Source organism: Hirundo rustica, chromosome 1, assembly GCF_015227805.2.
Source record: "Hirundo rustica isolate bHirRus1 chromosome 1, bHirRus1.pri.v3, whole genome shotgun sequence".
Lineage (NCBI taxonomy): Eukaryota > Metazoa > Chordata > Aves > Passeriformes > Hirundinidae > Hirundo > Hirundo rustica.
In genome coordinates, this window is record NC_053450.1 from 34,947,408 (window position 1) to 34,970,998 (window position 23,591).

At 36.6% G+C, this 23,591-nt stretch overlaps 1 protein-coding gene across 9 annotated transcripts in view; it reads right to left on the bottom strand.

Annotated features, from left to right (window-relative positions):
* The window catches only part of CSPP1 (centrosome and spindle pole associated protein 1), a 63,314-nt gene that overhangs the window by 18,914 nt on the left and 20,809 nt on the right, over positions 1-23,591 (bottom strand). For 6 of the 9 annotated variants that reach the window (XM_040073364.2, XM_040073325.1, XM_058421608.1 and 3 more), the window contains 13 exons: positions 23,052-23,497; positions 18,869-18,970; positions 18,142-18,224; positions 16,231-16,324; positions 15,212-15,269; positions 11,469-11,659; positions 10,450-10,568; positions 9,375-9,453; positions 8,903-9,023; positions 6,755-6,890; positions 4,633-4,779; positions 2,311-2,423; positions 1,063-1,212 (listed from right to left, as the gene is read on the bottom strand). In XM_040073364.2, coding sequence (XP_039929298.1) covers positions 1,063-1,212; positions 2,311-2,423; positions 4,633-4,779; positions 6,755-6,890; positions 8,903-9,023; positions 9,375-9,453; positions 10,450-10,568; positions 11,469-11,659; positions 15,212-15,269; positions 16,231-16,324; positions 18,142-18,224; positions 18,869-18,970; positions 23,052-23,497 — 1,839 coding nt within the window. The remainder of the gene's footprint in view (positions 1-1,062; positions 1,213-2,310; positions 2,424-4,632; positions 4,780-6,754; positions 6,891-8,902; positions 9,024-9,374; positions 9,454-10,449; positions 10,569-11,468; positions 11,660-15,211; positions 15,270-16,230; positions 16,325-18,141; positions 18,225-18,868; positions 18,971-23,051; positions 23,498-23,591) is intronic. The other 3 variants (XM_040073354.2, XM_058421604.1, XM_040073381.2) reach the window with 2 other exon arrangements.

Here is a 23,591-nt window from a genome sequence, read left to right on the forward strand (position 1 = left end):
AATATCCAAATTAAAATATATCTCATGCAAGTATCAGCAGCCCCAGCTCTGTTAACATCATTAAATTCCTAATAACTTCTATAAACACCAGTTTATAACCCCAGATCTGCCATCAGCTAAGGCTAAACTGTAGGAGTTATTCCCAAAAATTCAGATTCAATTAAAACATACTGCAGACACGCACCACACTATCACAAGACCACAGAGAAATTATCATCTGGTCTCAGTTTCAGTCGTGTGACTGTGAATAACAAGGACACCCCACTCTCTGCTAGACCAGCTCTAGTATCCAGAAGACAAGGCTCATCCATCTCCAGGGAAGGAGAATTTAGAATATAAGATAAATGTTCCGTCTTAGAAATTTTCAAGACCTAAATCCTAATTTTATCTTTCATAATCCCACAGGGCACTGAAAGACTCCTCCTTCTCTGATGGCCTTGTGTCCTCTCCCTACAATTATTTATTATATTCTAAATAACGCAAATTCATTAAAAATGCAAACCCAAGAAATAAAAATTTGGGGTATTCATTTAATCCACGGGTATTGATTTAGGTTTGCATTTATCTCCATGAAGAATATTCACTAGATTTGCTTGGCATTTGTCCAAAACAAGCAGTATTCTTATCTCAAAGATATTTCCTTTCCAATTCAAAGAAAGTCTTTACAAAATACTCCTGCATGGTTACATTTTTTAAATAATTTCATGAGAGTTAGATTTAAGACAAAAACTGGGCTGATGTTTTTTTAATTCACCAATTTGATAAAGCTTTTTATCGGCCTCACCACCAGTTTCTTTTTGAAAGGAGAGCACCACTGTCATTTATAAAACTACAAGATTTTCCTGACAGAATTAACAGTACTTCAAGTTTGTAGCATACCGTAAAGAGTGAGAAGAAGGTGCTAGTTAATGCTGACAATCTTTCACCTCTCCTCTGCCTAATGCAGACCCATTTAAAAGCAAAGACCAATTCACAGGACACTTCTTGGCTTACCTTCTAGTCAGCAAATATTACAAAGAGTTAGTTTAGGACGGAAAGAAGTCAAAGTATCAAAATACTAACCTCCTCATCTTTCCTCCTTCTCTCCTCTAGTTCCTCTTCATATGCTTTTTGAATTCTCATCCTCTGCTCTGCGAGACGTTTTTCCTCTTTTTCTTCCTCTATTCTAAGTCTTTCTCGCTCTGCTTCTTCCCTACGTCTCTTTTCTTCAATCTTAAAAATAAAACAAAGTAGTATTCAAACTGCCAACAGCCAGTAACAATCTGATTAACAACATTTACCACCATCATTTTTGCAGTACCTACTTGAAAAACCAAAACCTATATGATGCAACCGAAAGAATCCTAGAGCCTGTCCTATATTTCAGCTTCAGAACTCCTTTAAAATGAGATTCTGTTTTCCTATTTCTTTTTGGCCATTGGAGCTACCCCCCTACAGAAAAACTACTCATAAACACTACTAATAAAACCAGAGTATTTCCTAACACTTGCTGTATTCAAGATGTGCTGGAGTAACTCTTTTTTTCACTGATAAAATAATGGAAGATGGGAAACCAAAAACATATGGTAATTACTGGGTTTTGTTCCACAACTGCAGTATTATTAGAGACAGTGCTGATTTACTGAAGCAAAAAACCAGCCCCTTCTTTTGTCTATTTGGTAGCTCTACATATGGAAAGCACCCTTGATCTTTTCTTTTCCAGAGATCCACATCAAACTACTGTATGACTTTAGTAGTCTCTTAAATTACCTATTATTTCCTTAATAATGGTATTTAATTACACTGATATTTAATTCATGCAGCATAAGATTAAATGTGAAGTATTATGGACAGAAGACATAAACTGGTTGAAGAACAATCAGGTTTTATGTACCCATCAATAAATAACTACACTATAACTGATCACCATTTCACTTTGATGAACGTGCAATTTTATCATGTAGGCCTCCAAGGGCAAACATGGTTTGCCCAAATCTTGGTTTCTGTAGTCATTTACCTATGCTAACCTGTACTGTATGCCGTGTTTCAGAACTCAATACTATTATTTAGAGAGCTGTACTTAAAAAAAAAAAAAAAATAGAGCCTAGATTAAAGAAGCCAACTATTAAGAAATGCTTGTCTAAGTGATACTGTTATGTAAGCCAAAATCCAAGAAACTCTATAGTATGCAGCTTTTAGTACACCTCTTTTGTACAGAATTGGCTGTGATAGCACAGGTAAGATCTTTGGTGGGTAGTGCTGATTTACTCTGAGTGTAAATCCTCTTTTTACAATTTATTTCACCAGATGATCTCTGGCATGAGCAGTCACCTGTAGACGCAGGAAGTTCTTGTAGGATTCCTGTCGCTTAAGCTGCTCTGGAGATGGAGGTTCACCAAACACATTACCTCGAGCAAAAGGAGAGGCTTGTGCAAATGTAATACCTAAGGGAGGGGAAAGGTTACAGATAAAAAGCAAACAAAATTTAAACAGCAAGCCAGAGTGAGGAAGGGGGAATCCGAGACACTTGTTTTAAAAGGAAGCTTTTGGCAGTCGTAACTCAAAGCTATAGCTGGGCTTGAAAGTTTTTACATTTTCTGCCTGAAATAATAGCCAGGTTTTAACTGTTTAATACCATCCAAGCAAGTTGCATTTCTACAAAATAATACCTAATAAAGTCACCTGTTCTACTGTTCAATCTGCAGCTTAGTATCTAAGAACATTACCTGCAAATTAATTAGAATACTTTACATCTCATAACTTTACTGCTTGTAAGTCCTCTGACTTAGAACATGAAGTTCTGTTCCTCAGGTTTATTCACTCTTTAAAAACAGAGCATACTAACAGAAAAAATATTTACAGAAAATACCAAAGGATGCTACAAAAAGCAAAGCTCCAGACTGACAAATAAAAGTCTAAGCAGTCAGAAATCTGAATTCAGCCAGTATAAAGTGTGTTCTGTATATAAAGTCTGAAGCGTCACATTTCCTTTAGCCCTGAGTTACAACCACGCCATAACCATACAGACCCCAAAGCTCTAGACAGGATTAATTCAGACACCACACAGAGCAGGTTTTGCAGAACAGAATCCCTACAAGAAGCAGAGGAGAAAGGGAGGAAATAAAGGAAAAGTAGAGTAAATCATGTTAACTTTCCAGCTCATGCAGCTTGTTCTTCACTCATATCATGTCTGCTCTGAAAATAGTGCATCAAAGATGTGCAAGAGCAATAGCTCCACTGAGCTGAGAGGAACATTACATTTCCCTATATATGGTGAGTCACCCCAAGTCAGATGAAAGCATAAATAACACATTAAAGTATTCCCATAGGAATGCACATGTTTAATGCTACAGCCTAGCCTTAGGAGCATGTGTTTGCATACCAAGGAGTATACTTTGATATTATTTTCCTTACATGGAAGCAGTGTTTGAATCCTTCTAAAATAGAACTAAATTTACACGTGGCTCTTTCATGATGGAGTTACTTCCATATAAAAAAGCAGAATAAATCTTATATATCATCTAGAAAGCATGGGAACAAGACAAGTTACTATGGCAAGTGTCAAGGAAAACACTTACTGTGCACCAGCTACTATCCTGCAAGTTCCTCTTTTAACAGGGCAGTGCACCCTACAAAACCAAGCAACCAAAGCCACCAAAACATACCCAGAGCCACTCTACTACATGGCTGACCAAATTCAAGGTACAAGACTATGAAGTTCCCATCACTGATGTGCACCACCTCCTGATCCCAAAGCAAGTGATCTAACCAGGGGGTTCTTGGCTGTTTTACGTTATTATTTTATCAAGCTTCCTGTGTTACTTCTTACTAAATGGTTAATTATACAGTCTGTTGGGGATAAAGAGAGATAGGTGGGACAGAAGGAACAAATGTCAATGGTAAGGATTGCAGCTGTGCAAAATATATTCAAGCCCCTAATACTATGTAATTCTTTATTAAGAAGTGCAACAATTCAAACAAGATAAGGAAAAATAGCATCTAAGCTGGGTTGACATCAGCACCAGTCCTGGCCTTTGCCCATCCTAAACTAGGGACAGGCCAGGAGTAACACAGTGCTCTCATTTAGATATCACATAAAACATAGGAAGATAAAGTTGCATTAGTTTTAAAATACGAAAATAAATCAAAATCCCTAGAACTTGGAGGCAGTGCACACCCTAGAACTTGGAGGCAGTGCACAGGGCTCCATACATACCCAATTTACCTGTAACTTCTTCAAACTTGTTAACCTAGTTACTGTACCAATTTCACCTTAACCTCTAACATAATACAACCTGAAGACCTCCTTTTATTCCACAGTCTCACCTACCACACAGCTGTATTTTAGAGTGTCATTTAAAACTAAGACAAATACGTACAAACACTTGATTAGAAAACACTGAATCTGGAAAGCTAATGTACAGATCCTGACTCTTCAGGGCTAAGACAGCTTTAGTTATCATTACTGACACGACAGATAAGATTTAAGAGCACACAGCGACAGCAATTAAGAAATTTGGGAAAGATGCATGATACTGACTTCACAGGTAGAGAGCACTATCATAGGACTACCAGAGAGAGGTAAAGAACTATGGAATTCTGATCACTAAGACTTATGGATAGTTAGATGAGTAATACAGTATTCTTAAAAACCTGCTGTTTTATTTGTAGATGCTTCTGAGTTCTCAGGTCTCGAGGAGGCCAAACTTAGGTCAACAATAGCCCTTTTATCTTCATATAGTCTTGCCTCTGGATTATGGTAAGCCTCTTCATTTCGCCTGTGCATTATATTCAAGTCCGCTGAAGGAAAGGGGAAATAACTGTTTATAGTATTATAGTACTTATATTTATCATAAAGGCATGTTCACTGTAGATTTTCCAAAATACAGGGGGGGGGGTTGATCAGATTCTACTTTTCCTGAGCATATCAGCCATGGGAACAAAAAATTCAAACAAGGACAGGAATACAGAGACTACGGGTGAGATAATACCTAATAATAATTAGGTACTATTAGCTAACAGATTAAAAGATTTATTTTGTCACTTTTCTTTTGTCAGGAACGATTTTCCAGAACAAACCTCCCCAGCCTCAAAATGCAATTAAATGGAAAGATAAAGAACTCAAAGACAAAAGTAACTGACAAGTCTGCGTAGACAAGCAGATATTTAGAAACCACCCTTTCTTCTATCTCCATAAAGCTGTAAAATGCTTTTGAGTTTAGCAATATTTTAAGTGCTGAATCTCTCTAATTACTGTTGAGGGAAATAAGTGCAATTGAAGGACTGAAGCATATTTTGGTCTTCATGTCTTCAGTAATAATCCAGGTGCAGATTTCAATATGTAAGCAAAGCAACATTATCCACCATGTTCATCAAAATGTACATGGCGCCTGATCAAAGATGGTAATTTCAGCTCATTTTGAAGTGTTATCATGCTACACTTAGAAGGTTCATTTCAGAAAAAAGTACTGCACAGTTTTCAGATTACCTTTTGAAATAGTGTTTCTGGTAATTATGAATTACCATAGTCATTTAAGCACACAGATTCTGAGAACTTTAAATTTCATGCCTCTCTGTAAAGCAACCTTCGCATATATCGGCCTCAAAAGCTATTCACAGACATTTTTAAGAGGATAAAAAGACAAGTCACACCACATTAAAAAAAGACATGTCAGAAAGCATGCTCTGTTTCACAACACTTGACTCATAGCTTATCCATCATGCTGCCAAACTATGGTGGAAAAAGTATTTTAGATATTTAATTCGGGAAAACAGGCTAAGAAGCTTCTTTCTCTTGGTTTCTCATTTACAGACAGAGATAAACTTCTCAGTAGTTACATGCAGAACTTAGGCCAGTATGAGAGCTTTACATTTCCAGTCACAGCACTGTTAAAGCCTAGAGGAAGAAGCCAAAGTGTAAATGCCGTGCCTGAAGTCAGGCACCATGAACACCTATATCTGCCCTGAGGATAAACACCCGCTTGGATCCTTAACACAAGCTTCTAAACTTGCAATTTGGCCACAAAACCTTTAAAAAGCATTTAAACTTTAGTCACTACACTCAAAATATACTTTTGACATATGTTGCTCAAGTGTCATACAACGAAAACCATTTACTTTTGTATGTAAACTATTATACAGTAAATATTTAATGATTTACTGGAAGGGTATATGAACAACCTGGATCATAGCTATCTTCCAGGTCACTACTCTCATCTTGTATAAAACAGTACTTAGAAAAAAGTAAGCCTTAAAAAACATTACTTCTGAGTGCTCTTTATATAGCCATCTACCAGCAGTGTTACTGGAAATAAAAATATTCCACGTAGCTTTGTATATTTATATAAACATTCAATTTTTCATATCAGAATTAGAGATTTCTAAGCCTGGAAATCATTTTTAAAAAGAAAAAAAAATTAAAAACTGTTCCTAGGAGATGCTTAAATAAAAATCTTCACAACAGACTTTAGCATATTTGTATTGCAGATGATTCTGACAGCTTGTTTTCCTCCTCCCTTCGCAACTGCATTGTGTCTCCACTTACAGTTGACATATCCCGTGTTTCCCATTTTGCTTGGATTGTACTCTTTGAATGATTCTACAGAAATCAAAATAATAACTCAATTATTCCTAGAATGCATCCCCTTGAAACAAGTCTAATTTGTCAAGGGCTACCAGTGTTACAAATCAAGGAATAATACAGCTGAATCAAGCCCTTATGAGAGCAAGAAAACATCAGTCTTGAAAAGACAACCCATAATTTTCACAAACATACTTATTAGATTTCCTTCTGCATCTTTGAGAGGAGCACCACCACCACCTCTTCCCCAGGGATTGTAATTCCTCATTTCTGCTTCTAGCTTCTCCTTCTCCTCTCGCTCTTGTCTGCGTCGCTCTTCTCTCTCTCTTATCTAAAAACAACCAACCAAAGTTAGTTCCACAATAATATCACATTAAGTAGAAGTTTAATAAAAAGTTAACAGAGCAAACTGAATGCTCTCATTATCTATTTCCCTCATCTACAGCAAGCAAATCCAAACAGTTCACTGTCTATACTGCAGAGAGTGAATTGCATTCTGTTGTCAAAACATGCAAGTCCAGTTGTGCATAATCAGAGAAACATCCTACACAGTATAAGACTTCCAAGTTCCAGAAATGCCCACGTGACATTTGCACTAGATCAAAAGTTCCATATGTTTGGATCTTTCATAGAGATGTTTACATTGCTTGAAAATTAAAAAGGCAAAATTCTACAATATTACTGCACTTGCTTCTCTCAATCTGGTATGTTTTGTTTAACCAAAACTTAGACTGGGGATGACTTCTAATAATAAATGCCTTAACAGAATGTTACACAATTCTCTAATATTCATGAAATAGTTTTCTGTACTAATTCACTATGATCTGTGTACATAACACAGGAATGTTCATGTTTTGTTCTTCTTTTTCTTCAAAATCATTTATGTAACTAGGTCTTCTAATAATTGTAGCATTTATAAAGTGAACAGCTGTTAAAAAGTCCATCTTCTACTCAAAGCTTTTAAAACACTAACTATTTAAATATTGAAGTATATTAATGTATTTTTCTTCAGTTTACTTCTCATGTGCATTAGAAAAACATTTGATTAGATAAATATAATTAGATAAAACACTATGAAGGTGGTGAGGCACTGGAAGTGGTTGCTCAGGGAAGCTGTGGATGCCCCATCCCTTCAAGGCCAGGTTGGATGGGGCATCACACAGCCTGGTCTAGTGGAAGGTGTCTGTGGCAGGGGGGTTGGAACTAGTTTAAGCTCCCTTCCAACCCAGGCGACTCTGTGATTCTACAATTTTCTTTTATCAAGTAATCACAATTTTGTAAGAGATATAATGAGTCAACAAAGACACATCTAGGTCCTTCAACTGTTCACAAAAATCATCAGTCAGGTTTATCTATAGAAAAAAGAAGAATATCCTCTGATTGCTGTAAACCATAACAGCTATGAAAGACTGTATCATGCCACATTTATTAGATCTATATGTCAAATTGTGCAGTCTCTCATATAGCAAGGTAATACTTACTTAGGACTATAGTGAGAAAATGCCTTCAGAGAACCACATGTACAGCATCTGACACAATTCCTAAGTGGTTATTCTATTCTTTATTTGACCTTGGTTGGAAGCCTTTCCTTTATCCCTTATGCACAAACGTAATTAAAACTATGGTATTTTTATAGGTATTATTTACCTCTACCAAAGAAATACATAAAAAAATAAGATAAGAAAATGTTAAGTGCCCCTGAACTGGGTTCTAGGAAAATTTCTTCAAAAGTAACATGTTTCATCATGGTTATACATGTTATAAGTATGAACTCCTACAAGGTGCAGCAGCAAAAGGCCACTAAAGTGAGTATAGGACTCAGATGTCTACTGGAACAGGAGACCCAAAGAATTTGTCTAATCTACCAAAAAAAAAGCTAAAAAGAAGTAAGACACCACCTACAAACACTCTGGAAATAAACATGAAGCAAACCTTTGAATTAGTGTCCAAATGATCACGAAGAACCTACGGAAATTAGACTGTTCCTAATAATTATAGCAATAATGGAATATCAAAGCAATACAAGCCATTCCTTTCAAGATGGAGGTTCTTATTTTCATGAAAATAATTACATAAAGCTACATGACTGGAACTAATCTGTTTGCTGTTAACATTTTTAACATTCTGCCTCTGACAAGAAATTTGAAGAGCTTACTGTCCACCTGGAGAGCTAAAATGAGCTAAAGCCGGGTGAGAAGAAGGAAGTGATGAAAGGAAGGAGAATTAAAAAGCTTTTTATTTGTAAGCTACATAAAATTGTCTGAAAGAGTACTATAGTTACAACCATTATATGTCAAAAAAAAAAAAAAAAAAAGAAGAGTTAGAAGCTTTATTGCTCAGTACCTGCTGTTGTAATTCTTGTTGATAAGATAATGTTGCCTCTTTGGAAGGCTTTGTTTTCTCTTCAGAATACATTCCTATGCTTCTTTGTCTGTCTCCTGTATTCCTCTGTACAATGTTACTTCTAAATTAAAAAATTACACATACAAAAGCAAAACATCACAGGGTCCAGAGGGCAATAATTTTTAAAAAAATAAATTTAAAAAATCCCTTCCTGAAGCATTTAAGAGCTGTTGTTTCCCACAGCCTGGCAGTTTATAACCCCAAACATTTTCTTACATCTATAAGCAAACAGTAGTTCACTCAATTATTCTTTTATTGTCTAGACAGAAATCCTAAATTATAAGTTTGAAGAGTTCTCTTGAACACATTTTATTTCAAAGACATATCTGTTCCCAGCAAAATATTACCAACACATAAAGAGTATCAATACAGGTAAAAACACAGAAAGAATATGAATATAGATAATACTTACACAGGCTGCTCTACTGGAGCTTGGCCTAAAGGAAGATCCAGACTAGGTGTGGGTTGCATTCCCATCATACCTGTACCATCTGCACAGTAAAAAAAACAAACCATATTTTAAATTCTGAATGCTCAGATATAAATATTTGACATTATTTAAAAGAATACACTTCACTGCTCAAACTCTGTAAACACATAACAAAGAGATCTCTCAGCTTCTATAACAAACTTAGATAATCCTTGATGCCCTCTAAAGCAAGAAATGCAATGCCAAGGCACAAATCTGTTTCTTAAATTCAACTAAATCCCTTTAAATTTCACAAATTACCTCATTAACATATTCTAAAATCAAGTAAAACAAAATTACTTGCTTAATGGTGACACTTATCCTCATTCTTTCCAAATGTCATTCAAATCAACTACTAAACCAGTTATTTTTCTAAGGTTTTTTTCTCCTTTATTTTACCTGTTCTATGAAGGTAGCACAAAAATTTTTAAAAGTATTTCTGGTTTTTTCTCTAAAACAGAAAAAAACGGAAAAAAAAGAGAAAAACGAACACCACATAATCCAGTCCCTCCCTACACACATCACAATAGTTTCAATCATGAAATTATCATAAAGCAAAGGATAGATAAAAAAGGAGTTCTTAAAATATACAAGTAGACCACTTCATACATTATTTTATTTAATGTATTTATAAATATCTTAAAAATATTGATAATTATATCTGAAATTGTAACAAGGCCTAAACATGCAATTCATTATTATTTAAATGGTTTTAGGAAATAATGTTTTAATTATCAATATTATAAAGAAAATTAGCTGGGAGGAGTAACAGCAAAGAATCTGCCACTAGAGCTCGTTCAAGTGATGAACAAGATTTCTGGAAGTCACAACCCTTTTTGCTGCTGGAGAAAATGACTTCATTCAAAAACAGTATTGAAAAAAATAGCCCTTTTCATTCAATACACATCCAAAAATGGGTTTAATTTCCTGTTACAAGTTCTACATTATTCATCATTTAACCAGATTAAAAGCAGTCATATGACTTCCTCTAACAATCCACCTAAAATCATCAACTTACAGTATGCAAGAGCAGGATCCAAAGGATTCCTAGCCCCATAAAAGTAATAAGCATCATCATAAGGTGTTTTATAGTTGTCTGTCAAAACTGGAGGTGGCGGCGGTGGCAACGGTGCAAGCCTTAAAGAAAAAAAGGACACAATTCCTTGGTTTGTTGCACAACTGAAAAGATATCATCAAAAGAAGTGGGGGGAGGAGAGTAGCAGAGGGAGGGAAAGAGAATGGAGAGGAGACTGGGATAGAATGAGAATTCATTACGGAAAAATTGTAGATTTAGTTCAGCTGCAGACCTCTGATTAGTGGCAAGCAGGAACAAGACGCAGTAATTCTCAGTGGAGAATTAACCTTCCCTGAGGGAGTAGTACGTGAACCCAGACTACTCAAGAGATCTAAAGAACATAAAACAAGCATGCCTTCTTTAAGTGGCTCAGTTAATGGTACTTCCTGGCTGCATCAGTAAAGCAAACAAGGCAAGATCTGGTCAACGGGTGAATAGCACAGCACAGCTTCAGCCACGTGCCTGAAGCTCCTTCTCTCCCTGAACAGTTTAGTCACGATCACAGCACCTAGTGGAAGCTGTCCTTGCCTACAGTGCATTCCTGAGCTCAGCCCTGGGAGACTGATTGATTAATAGGAGCCAAACTCATGCCATAGCAGCCTTCTGAAAACATGGGCTCTGCAGGGCACGTACCCAAGAATTCTCACAACATGATTCAGTATTAGAGGAATGGACATAATTTCTACAGCTCAACCCTCATCCTACGCAAACATCCACTGTGAGAGAGCTGCCTTCAGAGATAATCCAGCCTCCATGGATACTTTCAAATAAACTACGAGGAAACTGACCTTAGACGTTTATTCCAGTGTAAATTAGTTTGTTTTCCGTTAATTGTCAAAATATTATTTCTACCTTCATCCTTGGAGAAGGATCAACAGTACTATTGAGCTCTACCTCAGCAGTAATAACATGCTAAACAACAATCTTATTTAACATGTAAAATGAACGTGATGGTGAAGCACCTGGGAGCTGCCATTTCCCCAAGACTGCTGACGAGACCCCTCTGGAAGTCTTTATCACTCTGAGAGTCTTCATTCACTGGAGAGGCTGAACGGGCAGGCATTGGAGTTTGGAAAGCCACCCTGGGCCTTTCAGGAGGTGCTTTCTCTTCAAAGGCTCTTGCTGTGAATCCAAACTGCTTCAATCTATTTGCCTAAAGGGAAAAAAAAAAAGTAAAAGAAAAAGAAAGAGGGAAAAAACTGAACCAAAACAGTTACCTTATTACTAGGAAATATCCTGAACCTCCATTTACGTTGGGTTAAACACTTCACTGGATCCAAACTAGCTGTTCAAATTTCTAGTAACTGCATTTTTTCCTCCCAATGATCTACTGGGAATCCAGTATTACAAGGAAATCCAGGAAATTTATCAGAGATTTACAAAAAGCAAACTTATCATAGGTTTCAGGAAGTATATGAATCTAGTTAATGTCCAGAAAAAAAGAACATTTCCACAGTTGTCTGTAGAACAGTTTATCTACAGCTGCCAATTTTCTATAGTGACAGTATTCTCATATTATACATAGAAGTTTCTGAAATCCCTCCCCTCCACCCCAAGATTGAAATAGCTCATAATCAGTAAAAACTAAAGTCAAATACACACTGAGACTTTTTCCAATAAACATTTCCTTACCATTATTTTACTTTTTAAATTCCTTCAATCTTATTAATTTTTTCAACCACAACAATTATGAGTTTTTGTGGGGAGTTCTTTTTCAAACAGTAGTAGCAAATGTTTATTGATAACTGGCAGCCTCAGAAGAAAGTCAAAAGCAACATGCAAATAATGTGAAGGCATGCAAGTTAGTTAGTTTCAGAACTATCCTATCACACCCAGAAAGGCCTTACAGCAACTGCTCTGCATAACTATTCTAATCTTTGTTTAAATACGGCAATATAATAGAAAAATGGAAACAAATCATACACTGTAGAAGAAAGAGATTTTGTTCTGCATTTATTGGTCCCAATATTGAAGTTCTTCAACTAACATGCATTAAGGGAAAGTAATACCCGAAACCTGCTACATATTAAATATCTATGAGAAAACCATACACCCTACAATATGGAAATATTTCAATAAAATATTAAACTTTACCTCCTCATCACTTAGCTGCAAGACAGTATATACAAGCAGTTAGTACTCACCAGTCAAGGACTAGAGCATTTAAATAAAAATTCTCAAAATCTACTAGACATGAATATTTGCTTATAACATTTAACTTCAAATTTCTAGATGTGAGCACAGAATTAGATAACAGATATTAGCTAAAGCAATTGAATTTTATAAAGCAGTCTACAGACTTTTTGTCTTTTCAAATCCAGTGTCTTGAGCTGCAGAACATTTAAAGCAGTTTTTCTCACTATCAACTTTAATCTGAAACCATTCCCAAAGTGCCCCAGATTTCAGCTCTACAGCTGATTTCAGAAGTGTCTTCAGTACTCAGCTCATCCTGGGGATTGTTTCACTTTAAACAAGCAGCATATGCAACAGTCTACATTTATAGATTCTTAATCAGGCATTGCTATTTAACCAACCTGTAATTAATCAAGAAATGCACCTAATTAGAATCTCTCCCTGAGAGGCAATTTAAAGCTAACAGTGACTGATGCTTAATGAATGTAGCCATTCAACTTAATTGAAGGCTTTCAGCTAAATTAGTGCTTCTAAAACACTATGCATGCCATGTACTTGCTCTAGATATAATTTTGTTCCTACAACACGCACTTTGCAGACTCTGACTGAGATGTGTATGGTATATTGAGTGCTGCAGCACAGCCTGCCTCTGCATAGTCAGCTCTGATTACACAGAACTGTTTACGCTGACCTTGCAGCCTGCTGAGCCAGAAGGCCAGCATCCTCTGCTCAGTTCTGCCCTCTCTCCTGCCTGCCTCCCAGCTGTACCCTTCATTTCCCTCCCTTTCACCATCTGAACCCCTGATCAGCCAGCTGACCCCTCTAAACCAACTAAAGCAGCAAAAAAAAAGATTCAGATTTTTGCCAGATAACTGAGCTGAATCAGTTTGAAACAAGCACCAAACAAGCATGACAGACACTTTATGCAGGGAGGGCAGGAACATGCAACCAGACAGGTGTTTTCCCTCCTCATTTAGGAGTAAGAATTTTGATTCAGCTTCACTACTTGTCTGTGTGCATTCTCAGTCTCCTGTCTCACAAATTTCACAGAAAGAAATGGTTTCACAGAATATTCAGAGCTGGAAGGGACGCACAAGGATCTGACTAATAGCATCTTACAGCTATTCATTCACCTTCACTTTCTAGCAGAGAGGACCTTCTTTCACCTCTACTGAACCCTCCAAAGATGGAAAAAGTTTCAATCTGTGTCGAAGCATTCCCCAAAAACAGCACTGGTGATAATTTAATCCAGTAATCACTCTATTCTTGCTTGAATCTTGAACAGCACTTCACCACCACACCCAACCTGCAATGGCTTTGGGCACATAGCAAGTACATGCAAATGACACAAGTTCTGGCAGTCTCTGCAAGACTGTCAGTCTCCTAATGATGTTACTTGTGCTGACAACCCACTCCTGGATGCATGCTAATCAAAATTCTTAATGTAATCATCACCTTACTAAGTAAGGGGAGACAGCAGTAACTCTGCATTAAGTCTTACAAACAACACAACAACACAATCCCAAACACCTTGCTTTTTACAAAATCCTGTAAAAATGATTGTAATCCTAAACACTACATTGGATCATTTAAAATAAAACCAACCTTACAAATTTTAAATTAAAAACTGTTATAAGGAGATCAACTCATCTGCAAAACAACCTTTTTTCTTCTTAATTGAGAAAAAGCTTTCTGCAGCATACTTTGCATTCCCAAAGAAAGTTTACTACAGTGTGCATGTAAGAGGCTACCAGAGGGCACTAAGTATTCTATCCATGATACCCACTGTTGGTACAAATTTCCACTTGGACACAGCAAAAGAAAATGCCTCATAACATCCACGAAAATATTTCCCTCTTATGCTGAAAGCATGTGTAATGACTTACAGCCTGTGATGCTTTTGGCTGGGGAAGAGTTAATTTTCTTCACAGTGGCTGGTGTGGGGCTGTGTTTTGATTTGTGCTGAACACAGGGTTGGTAATATGGAGATTTTTTTTTATTGCTGAGCAGGGCTAACACAGACATGAGGCCTTTTCTGCTTTTTCTGCTGCCACTCTGGTGAGGGAACTGGGCATGGCTGGGGGGTTGGGAGGAGACACAGCTGGGACAGGCAACCCCAACTGACCAAGGGGATATTCCAGGCCATAGGACATAATCCTCAGTACTTCATAGTGGGGGAAGGAGGAAGGGGAGGATGTTTGGAGGGATGTTGTTTGTCTTCCCAGGATGTGTGATGGCTGAACACCTGCCTCCCATGGGTTGCTTTCCCTGTTAAACTGTCTTCATCTCAAGCCATGAGTTTTCCAGCTTTTACCCTTCCTATTCTTTCCCTGATCCCACTGGTGGAGAAGTGAGCAAGCAGCTGCTTGTGAGGCTTGGCTGCTGGCTGGGGTTAAACCATCACACAGCCTCATCATCCTTGGCTTCAATTTTGTTATACACTGATGTCCTATTAAATAGCCCAACATTTATCATTTTATAGAAACTCTAGTTTTGTGACTGAGCAACCACACTGTGCATGTAAGAAAAAAAGAACAGGCTATATAGATGAAAGAAAATCCAAATTTCTTACCTTCTTTTCTGGGTCTTGAGCTCCAGAAGCAGCAACAGAGAGCTCAAGTTCCTTCTCACTGTTACGTTTTTTTTTTTTAAAAAAAGGATTAAATCAGAAAGAAATAACAAATATATTCATTCTTTCAAAGCACAGATTCACAACCCTGTAGTTAAAAGAACTCTGAAAATACAGGATAACCAAAGACAGTGATTTAACTTGATTTCTTCGGGAGGGAAATTATATAATATCTGTAAATGCACAGAACTCTCAAGAAATATCTGGTTATCACCTATTTCACCTAGTAAAAATCCAACTACCATAAAAGGAAAAACCACCACAATTCTTTTTTACTACAACTTTTCAGGACATTTCTAAGAAATTGTCTTTATTCACATTCAAGAAGTTAACATTAAACACATTGAAATTAATGATTCAAAAGTGCAGCAATAAATACAATTTTGAAATTTCTGGGCTCAGGCTTGTTCTGCATTGTACAGGTTTTGTCACAATGAGACTGTCAATAGTAACCAATTTTAATTCCTTATCCTTTCTCTAATATTGCTGTGTGTTTTTATTTATCCTGACATTATCTATAATTCAGTAGCTAGTGACTAATAGGTAAGAAAGAAATTCATATTTTATTATTCTGCATAAGCCAGATGATCAAATGCTTTAAAAATGAACAATTACTTTCCAAATTTGGAGGGCAAAAACAAAACTAATTTTCAACTTTGTCAACTACTTAGGCAGTCCTGTATCAGCAAAAAAAGTTAACTTTAGTTAAAGCTTCTTTACCTTTAAGAAACTAAAAAATCAGTTTTAAAAATGAAAAAGTATCTGGGTTTTCTTCAATCCACTGAAAACTTGTGAATATGTTCATTAAAAACTAAAGCTCTCATGACGATGAGTTTAATTAACTGCACTACTCAACTACCTGGAATCCCTTGGTTATGAAATTGCTTCTTACCACATTGAATTAATGGAATGCCTTTAAATTTCAGCCATTATCTCTTAAAAATATAGTGACTTTCCATTACCGTCTCCTATTCCGCTGCTGTTCAGCCATCTGTTCCATTAGCTCTTGTCTGTATTTCTCCTTTCTCCTTTGCAGAAGTTCTCGGTCCTGACCACCTAATGGAAATGACCACACACTTGTGTAAATGCTCCACAAAATACACAAAAGGTACTGGACAAAAACACTGCCTTTCAGTCAATTTGAAAACTGAAACACTGCATACTAGATGAACACTCTATCTCTATTGACTAAAAAAAAAAAAAAAAAAAAAAAAGATATCTACTTTTAATAGACAATTTGTTTGGAGTACAATGATCAAAACTATTAAAATTTTCATTGTTATTTTCCTAGTTTGCCTGGTTTTGTATAATCAAAGCTACAAATCTAAAAGCTATTTGATACAACAGCAACTAAAAAAAAGGTTTTGTGGGGTTTTGTTTTTTGGGGGGTTTTTTGTCTAATGTTCACCTAAGGAAGATACACTACAGCACTCCTGAATTACGAGGCATTGCTCTGGATAAAAATGAAAATTAAAACTGAAGGGAGTCAAACCCATGGGGAGGAAAGCAAACTGCTCCACTTTTAGGATGGTTCCCATGACTACTAAGAACTAGCAAAGTACCCACAGATGTGTGTATGTGGAAAGGAAACGATGAACAGCTCATAGAGATTTTAAGGAAGACAAAAAACTTTTAGTTTGAGGTGGTTCTCCCACAATAAGTGCTGAGGTCTTCTATTATTTTCAAAAGAACCTCCAAAAAACATCAGCAGCACTTTCTGTATTGTTGACTAGATTGTTGAGTATATCAGACACAAAGACTCTAAACATACTCCAGTACACAAACTGACTGGACTCCTTGTGAAGAAGACCTGAATAATAAAGAGAAGGAAGCTGGAAAGAAACTAAAACAAAAGCCAAATAAGCAACAGAAACAAAACCTGATGCATGACTGACTGATTTGTTTTAACTGTTGTGCTGGGTCTACAAAGTGACCAAAACGTGCAAGATGACCTCATGGTTTGTGAGTTTGGGGGAGTCTGGAATCACTTTTCATTTTAAAACAATTCAAGTTTTAATTTACATAAGCTTTACACAACATAGTTTACAACACTCTTCTAACCACAACTGCTAGGAGTACAAATTCACACCTCCATGTCCTCACGTTACTACAAATGAGATGACTGGACAGACCAGAGAGTGACCACTATGAGACCACCAGTTTAATGCTGCCTTTAAAACAATTCCAAAAAACTGACCATACAGCTTTGAAGATCAGATATATTCAAATGAAAAAAATAACAGAAAGTATTCTGACAACTGTTAATATATTCTGCCATAATTCAAAGCTATCTTGCCTCCAAAAGCTCTCATCTGAAGAACTACCTGCAGTTCTTTTATTCTTGCCTTATATTTTCCTGAATTCAGCTAAGAATGCTAGGTCTTCACCAGTATTTCTCTCTATTCCACTCAATACTAGTGCTTCCTGCTAAATGTTATGGCTACAGCAGAGATAACCAGAATCATTTGATCTTGCCCAGGGTTGCGAACAATACCATTTTTCTGCACTTAGAATTCACTATAAAGCTGCGTCTTTGACAAACAGAGGTTAAGATTCCTCCCATTCTTCATTTTGTAAAAATAATTTAATCCCTTATCTGGGCCTTGACATGTTAATGAAATCTAAGAAGAAACTTGGGCTCTCAAAAATTAATTAGAAAGTAAAAAATTAATTAGTAAGCCACATTAGGGGGAAAACTGATATGTTTTGCTTTAGTTTCTCTATGTAAATAACACCTATTAACCAGCCTTGGAGACAACTATCAAAAAGGGGGAAAAAAAGCTCATTTTTCTAGTTTTTAACTATTCACATGGAGAAATAACATACACAAAGAAAGCCTAACTCTGTGTTACTAGTTAGCTTTTTATACATACCAAGAACAAGGCCTGTTGTATACCGCCTTTCAGCTGCAGATTTGGCCTGTTCATTAGCTGAAGAACTAATCTGTACCTGATTTCTGGCAAAGACAAAAAAGAAAACAGAATGATTAAACTCGAGAATTTCATACAGAGTCTGTGGGAAACATGACAGACTCACTTACATCACTATGTGACACATATGTGACAAACAGTTTTCCTACAATCCAAAGAAATATCCCAAGCAAAAGAAGAAACTGCCTGGCAAAAAGGCATTTCTCACAATTCCCAGCTGCCTGTGGTTTCTGAAGCCATCAGAAAAACTGACTCAGTTGAGCACTTCACCCATGTTGACAGACTGAATGGTGCCAGTCAAGAGTTTATGTAAGCCCTTTACAAGTGTTCTGCTCCTGCCTCACCCACTTAGATCACTTCAGGACGTGCGAAACCGAGACAAGAGGAAGAAAAGAAATTTTAAACTACTATGAAAACAGAATTCCACAGCATTTGATTCAATTAAAGTTATCAGTTGGAGAATAGGTGCTCTATTAATACAAAAAGAAAACTGGCATGCAAGCTTCAATGGCCATTTTCAGAGGAAACATGTTTTTCTTGTTATACTATATTCTAGCTGCAGGAAAAACTATCAGGCATTTCAGACAATGTTTTGGGATTTGAAGTCAAGATTTTCCTCTCACCATGTCTTTGCAGTGCAATTATCAGAAAAGTACCCAGTATATCCCACCTAGAATCTCCAGCTCTTGAGAACGGCCGCACATGTGCTCTCTCCTTTAATTCATCTTCATAATCTGCAGGTACATCTCTGACCATTCCATTCAGATAGGGCCTTAAAAGAAATAGAAAATACTCAGCTAGGCTTGCCTAGAAACAGCCAATCTGAAATGGAAGGTTCAGCAGTTTTGTGCAAATGGATTCGCTGCCTGAATGCACACTGGACTGCAGAACCAGTTCTGAAAATATCAGAAAATATTCTAGAAATAATTCCCTTTGCCAGCACGGTCAGAACAGCTCTCTGTCAGGAATGTGAATTCCCAGGCCTGCTTTCCTGCAGCCCTTATCTAATGAACCTGGTTAAGAGTTTTGAGAGCTAAAGAGCTTTTGCCACTCACGCTGCATTAACTGAAACTGACCTTGCTGCTCTTAATCTCCAGGAGCCAGTGAAGTCTTCAACAGGTTTTGGCACACAGCTATTGGGTAAGTGTGGTGAAACAGCCAATTCAGATATGAAAACCTTTTTAATGACAATCTACACTTCACTACACACCTGATAAACTTTAGCAGGCTGAGGGGACATTTCTTCAAGGCAAAAGGCAGCACCATGAATACAAAAATTCAGGAACTAAAATTTGAGTTATCTGTGTCAGAAGTGAAATCGTATGATTGAGACTTGAAGTAACTTCAGAGATGCCAAATATTTTATGGACACAAGGGAGCTGTTCCTGAAAAGATCTGAGGTAGTTGAATTTATAAGCTTTTCTTGAGTTGCAAAATAACAGCTCTATATTGAGGATTTCAAGTTATCATGACAAAATAGGGCAAAAATAGGTATTCAATGAAAAATAAAGCACCCAAGAAATGCTATCAAAGTTACACTTTTTCCAGAGCTTGACAGAGCCATGGACTTCCTATTAAGCAAAGAAAAAAAACCACCTAAAAACTAGGTAAACATGAGAAAAAAACTCTTTTGTTTACATAAAAAGAACCACAACTCTGCCTATCTCTAATTTAAATAGAATTCAATAATCAAAGGCAAAAGGATGCAAGCAGATTATTAAACACTGATCTGGCATCTTAACAAGCCACCCGAACAACATGAAAGAACATTTAGCCTCTTGGCATAACATGATCTTCTTTCACGATCAAGTTCATCTTTATGACAACAATCAATCTACTCCTTCCAAGGCTGGTCACATAAGACCGAAACAGCCAGGAAATAGAGAGCCAAGTCCGCAGTGTCATGAAAGGATGCAGGAAGGAAGCAAAAGAAACAAACCCTGGAATTCAAGAGGCAATCCTTTTCGTACAAAGCAGCCAGCTTAGCACAGCAGGCCCAGACATGTTGGCCCAATTCAATCAAGAAGCTGTTGTCTCCTGTTTATAGGACAGACTTGACAGCTGGGGATGGACTAAAGCATTCCACTCCTAAGAACTAAAACATTTTGCAATTCTTCTCACTTCCAGGTCACCATTTCTGTTTGCTGAAATATACCACAGATCTTGTGCCACCATCAAAACAGAAACCCTTCTGAAAAGTCCTGTTATGAACATCTGCCCCTCCAAACTAAAAATCCGTGTATAAAAACCTAGGAACTTTAGTAGAGCAAATAAAAATTTGCTTCCTTTTGAATTTAGTTTCCACCATGAATCAAACGTGTTTGGGAAAAGTTGACTTTGCCTGAAATGTAGTAAAAAAATGCTAACTCTTCCGAAGCTGAGCTGTTACTAAGAGATATGTTTCTCCTTGAAGAGACTGAATTTACTTCATAGGAGGTTAAGTGGAACTCCTTTCAAAGAAGAAAAAAGTACTAGATTAAAAAACACATTTAATAAATACTGAAAACTAATTTTCAGTAAAAAATTTGCACAAAAACCCCCAAACAATCTTGCAAATAAAATTAAGTTCAGGGAATTCAGGTAATGGTCCAGCAGTTTCTTTTAAGAAGATGCACCAAGTCTGCCAACAGCAAAGCTAAGACTCTCTTCTCTATTCTCTTTTAAAAGAAAACTGGAGATAAAGCATTTTCAGAGGTCTCTCCAAATGACTCATGAATTGCCTGGTGATATACTAGTGACAGGTATTTATATAAGCACCATCCACATTTTCTGGAATAACTAAAAACTAGTTTACTAATACTCAACATGGTATCTACTGTTGGTTCAAACACCATACTTGCTGATTTTTTGTTATATAATTCTGTATAAATTCTTTGAGTAACAAAGTAAACCCTCAAACACTATCAAATGGTTACTTTTATTTAAATATTAGACTCTGTCCAACTGCATTAGACAGCGGCAAACAGCTACCTAATAAAAAGAGGACACTCATTCTTCTGACTATTAATTAACACAGAGAATTAAATATTGCTGTTAGTTTCAAAAATATTTTTGTTGTCTTTGTTAGGCACCAAGTTAAGCTTCTAATTATTTTTCTTTCTGAAAAGCTATAGGACAAGTCCACTTTATCCTGAAACCTCATTTGCTCATTTCTACCAATAATACACTACAGAATGGAACAAATTTTGAATGTTGCAGTCTCTTCTCTGAATCTCAGCAGAAAACAGGCCATCTTGTTCCCCTCATCTATTTAACCACTGTCTCCTTTTGCTGGTCTTTTTCAGAAACACTGAATGAATAAATACACACTTTTTAGAAGCACACCAGAACACACAGTCTGAAGCTCCGTAATAACCATTTATTAGTCTGCCTCTCCCAAACACTTCCAGACATTTCATTTTTTCCACAGACTTACTTCTTTCATGATTACTCTTTTTAAAGGCTGAGAAAGAATATCAAGATAAATTTTTTGAGAAAAATTATTCTAACTCTCTTGGCATTTGAAACTGGAAAAGAAATATGAGTTCATTGAATTCAGAGGTTGCTTTTAACCATAGAAGAGCATCTCCCCTCCCCCCAGTTATTAATTTGCAGTACTATCCAGAAGATTATCCCTGTAAACAATGACTCAAAAGATCATTTAACCCATCCACCAGCAACTAACAACAAAACATAATAGTAATATTCAACACTGTTGAGAGTGGTACAGTTTGCCTTTGTTTTCCCTAGAAGTGTTAATTGTAGAAAAAAGAGAAAGTGTTTATTTTGCCTTGCAAAGGAAGAACACTGGTGGTTCCCTTAGTGAAGCAATTGGAGGAAACCAATTCTAGCAACAGGCTTAACACAAATAACTACAACACTCACGTTCCCAAGACCTGGAAAGGGAACAAATTAACACTTTTAAAATATCATTTGAAAATTCATTTACAATAAACTTTACTGCTTTGTTTAACTGTATAAACAAATCAGTTTCAATTTGGTGCCGTTTTACACCACAACCCATCTGGTTTTTAAAGCAACCAGTTCTTGCAATGGAATAACTAAAGGTGGCCAGAATGCCAAACCCTGAATGATTAAGAAGGCCATACTTTTTTTTTCCCTTTTAAATGAAAGCTAGAAGTGAAAGATCAAAAATTTATGCCAAAGTAACCCAGCTGATGTATCAGTTGACACAGTAAAGACTATTCAATACTGAACAGTACATAGTATCAGTTTTCCTCCTGAATGATTTATATAAGACACTCTCTTGTTTGGTTTGGGCTTTTGTAAATGCTTACTGTGTAGTTATTACAGAGCACCTATTAAAACCATCAGGATTTGGTTCAACTACACAGATGTTTAAAGACTGTCATTTCACAAGACATGGAGGAAGAAAGAGGATTTTTAAAAAATAGACTTTTACATTTTATACACGCAGTCACATGTACCAAAAATTGAATCTCAAACCAGTTCTGGAATCTGAACTGGAAACTAACTCACTCTGAATATTACAGACTAAGGAAACAGAGGTAACACTGGGTTCACAGTGCAGGGGTTTGCTCTCAAATATGTTTTCTGGTAAACCGCTCTTCATAAAAATGAATTGGGGACTGCTGCTTCTGGGGTAATTTCTCTAGTATCCTTGGTTTGCTATTATATATAAAATGCTTCTTAATATATGTAGGGTCTTAGGGACTGATTCAATTTTTCAACACTTCTTTCTATAAATTATTGTAAAGGTCCTTCTTGTAAGTACAAAAATAAGTACAACAATCCTGCTTTCACATGGGAATCTTCCCAACTATTTAAAGAGAGTAAGCCGTGGCCATCAACAAGCACTACAGAAATAAAAGAGAAAACAGAATTAAGAATACCTTTCAGCATAAAAACCCCGGGGAGTTTTTCTGTCATAGGTGCTTTCATATCTAAATCTAGGGTCCATTTCTGCATTTGTCTCAGGATCATGCTCCACTCTGTAGTATCTTCTACCAAATTCCCCATTTTCATCAAATCTGTGATGCTTCCTAGTAGGAATTACAGATTGGCTAGCAAATCCATGATGTCTTCGATTGGGAACATCCAAATCCCCATCAAGTCTTTTATTTAACAGTCGACTTCTCAATTCAACCTCATCATTTAACCTGTGGTACCTGTCTTCCTCCAGCCATCTCTTATTTAGCAGCTCTTCACAACCTTCTGTGGAAGTAAAAGCATCCTTCTTGGGAGGTTCTGCACCTGTATTATAGGGCTGGACTTCTCTGTGTAATTCTGGCTGGAGCCTGGTAACAGCAATAGGTGTTTTATTCCTGTGCATCTCATTCTGTTTAATGGAAACAATATTGAGAGTTGAATATAAACAAATCACCTCAAGTAAAACTTTAGCTTTGTATTTCTTCAAATAAACCCAAAACAAG